Source organism: Nestor notabilis, unplaced genomic scaffold (genome assembly GCF_000696875.1).
Source record: "Nestor notabilis isolate BGI_N333 unplaced genomic scaffold, ASM69687v1 scaffold6278, whole genome shotgun sequence".
NCBI classification, from domain to species: domain Eukaryota; kingdom Metazoa; phylum Chordata; class Aves; order Psittaciformes; family Psittacidae; genus Nestor; species Nestor notabilis.
The window spans coordinates 34,493-44,131 of NW_009941451.1; the positions used below are offsets into that span (position 1 = coordinate 34,493).

Genomic DNA, 9,639 nt, shown 5'->3' on the forward strand with positions numbered 1-9,639 from the left:
GTCTTGAAGGAAGTGGAGGAAGATCTGTGGTTCCCTCAAAATTCAGCAAGTGTTCTGTTCCTGCATTCTATAAATATACAAGACGCAACATGTTTATTTGGTTCCCATAAATTAGAAAAATCTGGTTTCCAAAAATTCTAAATTAGTGATTTAAAAACAAAATATTACACCTGACCACCTTTCCAAACAGCCTCAGAGAATAGCCTCGCTTCTTACCACCCTTCAGAAGTGTGCTTTTTAAGGATACATGATTTATAAAACAAATAAGTGTGTTTTTATCTACAGTACACTTGCTTAAATACACAAGTGGACATGTTAACGTCATGTTAAAGTTCAAGGTACTTCTGGAAAAAAGGCAGATAGTTATTTTAACTCTGCATTCTTACATAGAACAATGATTATTATAGACCTTAGTCACTTCTCATCATTCACCTATCATATAGAGAGGTCAATAAATAAGAACTTATCTGGTCCAGTTTACCTACAAGAGAAAAAATACTAAAAGAAAAAGAAGTTACCTATAAAATTACTTGTTTAACCCTGATAACATCTGAGTTGCCATACCCAGTTTGTAATTGCAAGAAAGCAAACAATATTCATCTTGCTTATAAATAAATGCCCCATTATGACAATTTTTTGTATGATGCCTATCAAGTCACATATTCTTGGGGCAAGAAAGCTGGCCAGGAGGTGCAATGATAGCAGTTACACAGTATAAATCTGGGTTCAAAAAAACGAACATACCAGATCCAGAAGCAAAGAAATCTGGACACACTGAGGAGGCAGTGCCCAGCTGTTATTAGGGCTCTTGCTTCATGAAGACTATACCCACCCTAAGATATAGTTTCATACCATGTAAGTAACACAGAACTCCATTGTGCTAGTGTACAGACTTCAGGAAAAAGTCTTACACAAAACAAATTACCTCCTTTGTTCAGAGTAGAAGATAAAATAGCTTACTAACTGATGTAACGAGTAATGGATGTCACTATGACACAAAACTTGCCAAGATTTGTGTGTTCAGCTACAAGGTGCAGTATTTCTTATGACTAACTCAAAGCACAGCCGCATCCAACTGTGATTTGGAATTCCATCTTGAGCAGCACGCGCTATGACTTTGAAGAAAGTCTGTATGATTGTAACAAAGTCACCCATCCTCTCTTGAAACATGAACAAAATCCATGGGGTAATCAGGCACAGGCGGCATGTAACAGGTTTGTCTTCCTTTTTACTCCTTGTTTTTGCTTCTGAGGACATGCACTTGGCTCCAGACTAAATCCATTTTCTCTTACAAGAGAACACAGCTATTCTTCTCTTTTTCTCTCTCTTTCTCTCTCGGCTCTTTACGTTTGCGTTCATTACTTCCAGATTGTCTTCCGCTTGCTGGAGAAGCAGCACCTTGCACCTGCTGTGTAAAGAAGTAAAGTTGTGAACAAAACAACCAACCCTGTAGATGCAATCTGAAGTATTTATCACTCTGTGTTCAAGTTCACAAACTGAAGTTTTCACTGTTATGCAAACCAGCAGAATTCAGGCAGGGTCTCTTTGTATGAATACTCCAGAACTGCCAAAACTTAAGTCAGCTTATTCGAGTCCTGTGTGTCCCTTCCATTGTGTCCACATACTCAGATCAGTTGTTTCAATAACAAAATTTGGCTTGAAGCATTTTCTGACATTTCTATTTTATTGTGCTGGATTTTTTTCCTAGTTTCTTTTGTAAGAATATAATCCACATTTCAGAAGTTACAGAGTTACAAGTGTTGGGTCTGATGGCTACCTATGGCAAAGCAGCAGCTTTCTGTGACTAGAAACTAGTTAAAGAACTTGGCAAGAGGGCTGCTATACAAGGGCAACATAAGCTTTGTTAATTCATCATCTCTTCCAACTGCTATCCGTTCACAGCTGCAAAGTAAGCATGCTGTTAGGTCACATTAAGCAGGTTCTTCAGTTCTTTCTACCTTTCTGCAACCAGCAGTAGTGAATCTGTCTTAGAAGTAGCTACTGATTATTTCTTAAAGCAACAAGCATTGGAAATAACAAGACTTTTATTTGTCAAAATTCTTGTTTTATGCTTAACATCAGTTAATGGTTTTGAATTGCTTTAGGCCATCAAAGACTGAGCCTTCACACAGATTTTTCACCTATTTGTAAATAAAAGCAGTTTTAAAAGTCTTCAGTGGTTAAGAACTCCCCAAATCCAGAACACCAACTTTAACATTGCCTCTTGCACACAAGATTCAGTTACATAGTAATTTTGTTTATAAATGTGCATGAATCACATTTTCCAACCATTTTGAATGCAACTGCTTATAGAGATGGGACAGAAGTTGCACCGGGAGAAACTATTAATTTCCTAATTCAAAACAGGACTGAATAAAATCACATATCAGAGTGAAACACCTAAAAATGTACAGCAACAAACTTCTGCAAGATGAAATAAAGACAAATCTTTGACTACTATCAAAAAGCTCACGTGAACACTATTTTGCAAGTAAAGTATCAGCTAATACAATCTGTGTAACTTTACATATTAATTCATCCCATTATTCCAACTTAAATCATATGAATGAAACCCTAACTTTGCTTAAGCCCACTTTATAGTATTTAAGTGGGAGCAACTGCCATGTCTGCATGCACATTCTGACAATTACAGCGTATTTCTCAAGATTCTTCCATTCATCTTGTCACTTGCCATACAGAATAGACTATTTAATAGTCTTACCAGTGTAAAATATTTACAAACGCGTATGTGTCTATGTAACTTAATACTCCGTAAAATTCATTATCATATTCTGTAATAATGCTTTCCTACCTGGACCTGAGCAGCTGCTTGTTCTTGTTCCTGATAGTACTGAGAAGCTCTCCTGTCCTCTTCTTCCTGGAGCTTCTTTGCTAGCTCTAGATCACTGATTCCTTCTGGGATCTGCTCCCAGTTAATCTCTTGATTTTGCTGCTCTTGTTGTAGAGACAACGCCATCAGGTAATCCTAAACAGTAAACATGTTTATTAATGCTCTTTCACATGGAAGAGAGTCAAGTCACATCAGTGTGTGCAGCTACACAATGCATCACTTTTCTTACAGCCTCATCTTCAAACAGATCTACCTCACAGGAAAGAGGAATTTGAGAACAAATCCATAACCTCAGCAGCAGAAAGGCTGAAAACAGCTACTTTATATTTTTCCTTTCACAGTGCCTATGTCACAGCACACAAAACGTAAGAGCTAATTAAATAAAATCACAATCAGGTTTCAATTCCATTACCTGGACTGCAGCAAAAGACAGTGTCAGCTCATACCAGTTCTAGGTAAAAGTAAAGATCTTTATTACTGTTACCTCTGTCAGATTCTTTATTCTGCGTGAGATACGGTGCTTTATTAAAAACCATCTGTCTATTAATTTTTTCCCAGTATTTAAGAAACATTAATGGTGGTTATTATAAAAATAAACTTATTTTGCTTGTTCAGAATGTAAGATTTCCCAGGAGCTTGGTCTTGCTATATGCTTATGTATTAACAAATGAGTTCCATCTCAGACACTACTTCTATGTAGTTAAGAATAACAAATGACCACCATCACACAAGATCCACCATGGTTTTTGTCCTACAGTCAGCAAAGTGGGCATCAGAAGACAAAGTTCAGTTCTGACAATGTTAACAACCTGAAGTGAATTCGTTACGGGAGAAGTTTCACAGTACTGTTTCTGTTTCCATGTACAAGGCAGATGAGACATTTCACCTCTTTGCAGAAGCAGATTCTGAGAGATTAAAATCAGATTTTCCAAACTATTCACAGTTGGCCTTACTCTTCTTCCCTTGGAAGTCATGCTAATACTTCCAAGTAGCACATGCGAGTACCCCAGTCTAAGTAGCTGAATAATTTTTTATAGTGCTGTATGTGCACATGTACACATATATGACTAAAACTAAGTACTAACTGTTAGACATAGTCACAAGCAAAAAGAAAACTACAATAGAAAAGCAGAAATCCAGTACTTGATCTATTTGATCCTGCTGCCCTCTGTAGACAGTTTCAGGGTCTGATGGAGGCCGTAGGTGGAATTCAGAATCACAGAAATTCCCATCACCATCCACATTGTGCAAGCTTTCCCAAACAACTTTCTCTTCTGTGAGAAAGCCCTGATCTGTCACCAGCAGGTAAAGCTGACCCTATGCAGAAGAATAAAGAAAATCTGTAAAACTAAAACATTATTTCTTACAATCTGTTAGAAGTAGCAGAAATGATCAGCTAACAAAACTGTTGCATTCCAGTAAAACATTCATTTAGATTTTTTAGCAAGATTAAAATATAAATGAATCAGTAGACAGCATTAAAACACCAGATACTAGTATTCATTGCTAAATTTATAGTCACACAGGTTCTGGATTCCATCTTGTAATTTTTCACTATTAATGAAAGTTCACATTCACTAAAGATTTATATAAAACATGAATATATACCTTTGATAATTCCCTGGAAATGCACCTAAGAAGTATACCTCAAGACTTGTAATGTAAATTTTAAATCCCAGGACAAATCACATTTACTTCCAAAGGCAAGATCTGGAGACAAAGGTGATCTTTCCAAATAATCCAAGAGGCATTACCTCAGAACAACCACATCTCAGACTTCATGTTTCATAATGGGTTTTAATAGAATGTTTATTTCAATTGAAAAAAAAATAAATATCTAAATTTAAGATTCTTGCCATCAGCAACTGCTTTTGTTGTATGCTGGGTTTTTTACAGTTCCACAAGGTCAAATTCCCTGATTTCAAAGTCTGAAATTATAAAATGGGCTGGTCTGGGAGTGAAAGAGACAATGCTAACAAGTCCAGAAGCCAAGGCACAAGAAGGATGAAATTTAAGTTTAGGCTGAAGGAATGGGAGAGGAGCTGAAATCAATAGGAAATTACAAAAGTAGATCTCAAGGAGATGCTGCTGCACGTTTGAGGGATGGCAAAGCAGCAAAAAAATCCATGTTCAAATTTCAATTTAAATTAGATTTTAATCTTAGCCTTTTTATAATGTTTTTCAGAATTACACTCCACAGCAAGATTGTTATTTACACTAGTGACCATATAGCAGAGAGATGTCCAAAACACACGAGGTAGTTCCTGTTCTAATGATTTCGTAGGTCGACAGGCAAAATATGAGAACATCACCCCTACTCAACAAGTATAGGACTAAGCCCATTGATTTCTCTCAAGCCATTAAAAGACTGTCTATAAGATACACTGAAATTCCAATCGGATCTCTTCACTCCTACTAAGTTTACAGCCATCCCTTCTGTGGCTGGTAAGGTCATATGACAAAAATATTCTTTGAAGATTCACATGCAGCAATTGTTCTAGTATTACCTAATATCACTAGATGTGCTCACACAAAAGGCCAAAGAGAACAAACAAAAAACCCACAAAGGACACTATTACATCTCTGAGCTCTGGAGTAGCAGTTATCACAGCACACGTGGCCTTACAGACAAATACAATTGTCAGCACTAAGTCTGATCATATAACACGATCTAAGGAATCATCCTTCCCTCAGAAAACTGCCTAAAAACTGATTGCTACTTCTGATGCTTAAAAATCACCCAAAGAAAATAAAAAGTAATTTCACATCATTTCCAATTTGTACAAAATACCTTTTTCACAGCAACTTATCTGGAAGTCTTTAAAGAAGTCTTAAAAAAAATGTACTCTTTAAGATAAGTGTATTTGAACCTTTTATTTCGTCCAGTACATTGACTCTAACAAAACCCAAAGAGAAAAAAAGGAGGGTTGAGGGCTGTCAAGTTTTCTTCTACTATACTGTGTATTTTGAATTACTTTATAAACAGCTCAGTGTAGTTTTACTAATAATACTAAACAAAGAAATGTTAATGCTTTCATAATCTCCCAACTATTAGAAGGTGAGCTTTCCACACACAAATATTAAAGTATATCATTACTTCTATAGGATTAGTATCTCATCCAAAGATATTTTAAAACTAGCAGCTATATGAAAGAGAAATGTTTCAATCGTAAATAAAATTCATATTCTTACTTGGTTTTTAAGACTTCCTCAGCTGAACTATTCATGAATACTGATTTTTAATATTTCATCTTAGAGTAAATAAACATTTTAATACAGCTTCCTGATGAAAGGCAATAAACTGCATTATACATCATCATATTACCTAAATAATACTGTCCTAATTCCAGTACCAATTGCATAGTTTAAAAATATGGTGCTTCACTTCAACAAAACCTAACAAACTAACAAACACATCCTCCCTAGTACTTGCGAAGAGACAGAGTTCTTTATTGGAATGAAGGAACAATGGGGAAGCAAAGGTCAGAGACCCAAAGTCATCTTTCCCTTTCTGTTTATCAAGCACTCTGATCTCTACTTCATATTAGCATAATTTCATGGAATTTCTCAAAAAACCCAGAGTCCCAAGGACTCTCATAGTATTGCTAATATTCACATAAGTTCAGGTAATAATTGGACAACTTTCAGCTTCACATAAAAATATGAGGAGTGAGCTCTTTTTGTATTAGGCATCATCTCTACAGATATCAGTGCTCCTAGAACTTAAATGTTTTTGTTCCCTCTACTTGAAACAAGCAAATAAAGGCCATAGCTACAGACTGGTTTTATAGGCACTGGTTTAATGCCAATGCATGGTTGTTTCCCAATCCTAAAGGCTCACAGGCCAACTTCACTGGCACAGCGAAATTCCACTGAGGGGGTTTTGTGATATAAGAAAAGCTTTTTATCATATAACCTTCAACTTCTTATCATATGACCTTCACATTGCCTCTGAATTTGAGCTGCACTAAGTAACGACCTGCCTGGTGCCAGGAACCAGCCACCATTCTTCAGCACTTAACAGATCAGCCTCTGGTGAGAGACACTGATACACAACCAGTATAACATAACACTGGGATTCCCGACTGGATGTGTCCAGTAGTTCTACGTGACACTTACAGCCTACCAAATTTCTGCACTTCAGCTCCACTCAGTGCAACACACAAGAAGGAAAAGTGTAAGAGAGCACACAGTGACAGAATCAGTAAGAATTATTCAGTGTTGAAACATTCACTTACACTGAACGAAAAATTTAGGAAGGAGGCTTCAAAATAGGTAAAAATCAGAATGTGTTTTCTACTTAATAGATCAGGGTGCTCAGCCTGCAATTGCTTTCTAGTCAGGGTTAAAGCTGAAACAGGATGATCAGCACACTAAGGTCATGCAATTAAGCTAACGAATGTACATAAATATGCTTTTCAAGTACACCTTGCAAAGAACAATGTCATACTTGACAAAATAAATGTGTTTCTACTGTCACAAAATCTTAACTGGCCATTTCTAAAGTATTACCAGCATATCTTTAAGGTTTATTATTAAACATGGGCTTTTTAATAAATTATAGTCTCATGGGTTAACACTGCCCCCAAAAGTACTAGCACATAATATATAGCAGTAATAGATATTAACATCTGTTCTCAATAGGGAATAAAACAATAAAAGAAAGTCTCAAGTGCATAACTGTTAAGGTAATCTGTATCTACAATAAAGTTATGAATAGCTATTTATCCTAAGACTCAATATCTAGATATTTTAGACCAATGCCCAGATTTTATAGTTTCACATACAAAAAACTTGAAATAAAGCTAAGGAAGGATAAAAACAATACTACTCTCCTGAAGAATCATCTCTTAGTCTTCTGGTTTGCACAAAAAACCACTCTGAAATGCACACAGATGTAACCAGTAACATCACCTGCAGGCCACAAGACCTCCTTTCCTGGCTTAATTCTATGACCAAAGTAATGAAAATTAATGCTTTTACAGTACTTGTTCTGAAGCCAATTACCACGTTTCCAGCAGTTTAGAAAACTGAAAAGGAAAACCAAACACCTGACCAACAGCCTTTACAGTAAAGACAAACATTTAAAGCCTTATCCTTTAAAATCCATGTAAATGTTCTCTTGGACTTCTGGATCAGACCCCTTGGTTTTTAGGAAGGAGTTTGACATTAATGTGAATGAGTGCTTTCTTGAGATTAGAATAATCTATCTGAATGTTTTAACTGTTAGAGAAAAGTAAGGATTTTTTAAAAAAGTAAACACCATTTGATTCAACAGAGTAATCCTGAGAAAAAAACCTGTGCACTTACTACAAATAGAAAAACATTTAAACATGTTTTTAAGAAGTTATGTACATTACCTCTACTATGCCAAACTCAGACATCATCTTAAACACCCAAAGAAAAAGTGCAATTATTGCTATAAAATATACTTTGTATTTGATTAAAAGTCTGTACTGAGTTCTACAACAGAAACCCAATATTTATAAACCAGAAAACATAATTGCAACACACATACTTAAAAATCCAAACAGGTAAGTATCTTGTTACTTTTCAGTAAAGAAAATAGGTTGTATTACAGTCACATCAGTGGGAAAAACATTCCAACTGAACTAAGATACTCTTACCAAACTGATCCCCTCTTTACAGTCCTGTTTTTCCTTGATCTAGGGAATTATCATTTGATGTATTTATTATCTGCGTAATGAAAAGCAAAGGCAAAAAAAAAGAATCACATCTTTAAGTGCTGAAAATGATTACTGTATAATCACATGAGCCAAGACTATTAATATGCAATTAAAGGGACAGGAAGTAGAATAAATGACTACTCAGGCACATGGACAAATAATACTGAAAGAGATAAAGAATCCAATAACTGAAGTGCCATCATTAACTAACATCATACTTCAGGAGATGTCTGATATATTAATACTATTGCCGTATTTGCTTTTTTTGTATGTGATAATTTTGAAAACATTACATATTTTTTCCATAAGCATAAACACAATCCTAATACCCAAACTTTTCCCAAATCAGAAATGACAATATATTGTATTATGCAAATTTAATTAAATTTTCAGGAGAGGACTAGTAAAATATTAATTACTCAAGACCACATTAAATACCATAACCTGAGTAAGCAAACTGTAATGTAACTGATGGTCTATTCTGAAATGCAATCTGTGAATCTTCACAATTACACTGTGGTATTAACTCAGCAGTTTAAAAAAAAAAAAAAAGCCCAACACAACACTCAAGTCTTTAGAGGAAGATTACTTCAAAACTTTTCATAGGAGTATCTGCAAAAGCTCACTGTCACCATTATTGTACTACTGCTACTTTACTCATCAAGCTTCCATTATTTTGAAGTGAATGCTGTAAGTAAACCAAAAAAATATTACTGGATGAGCCCTTTCCATTTAACTCTTACTCCCAGAGTCCGGAATTTGGAAGATTCATAAAAATGGCACAAGTTGCCTGGCTGAAGATTAACCTTTTAGAAGTGTCCATATATTAAACTGAACTGGAATATTTCAAAACAGTAACAAAAACGTTTCAAATATAGTGACAGTAAACTAAAACCAATTTTCTCCCTTTGACTGTTTCTCTTGTTCATAAATCAAATACTCTTATTTTTGTTTTCTAATACAACTTTTCACCTATTACTGTCCAGCTCAAAGCCTGAAGTATTATCATACCCATAACTCGTGTAGAAATGCCTTTCAAATATCTGCTAGCAGAGACTGTTAATAAGCTTTTGCCTACAATATATAAAGCACTGATACCTT

The 9,639-nt window shown here is 35.3% G+C and overlaps 1 protein-coding gene across 1 annotated transcript in view; it reads right to left on the reverse strand.

Annotated features, from left to right (window-relative positions):
* Positions 1 to 105: 105 nt before the first annotated feature.
* The window catches only part of FAM63B (family with sequence similarity 63, member B), a 25,858-nt gene continuing 16,324 nt past the window's right edge, over positions 106 to 9,639 (reverse strand). The window contains exons 7-9 of the mRNA XM_010020889.1: positions 3,995 to 4,168; positions 2,813 to 2,986; positions 106 to 1,408 (exon numbers count right to left, since the gene is read on the reverse strand). Coding sequence (XP_010019191.1) covers positions 1,289 to 1,408; positions 2,813 to 2,986; positions 3,995 to 4,168 — 468 coding nt within the window. The 3' untranslated portion in view covers positions 106 to 1,288. The remainder of the gene's footprint in view (positions 1,409 to 2,812; positions 2,987 to 3,994; positions 4,169 to 9,639) is intronic.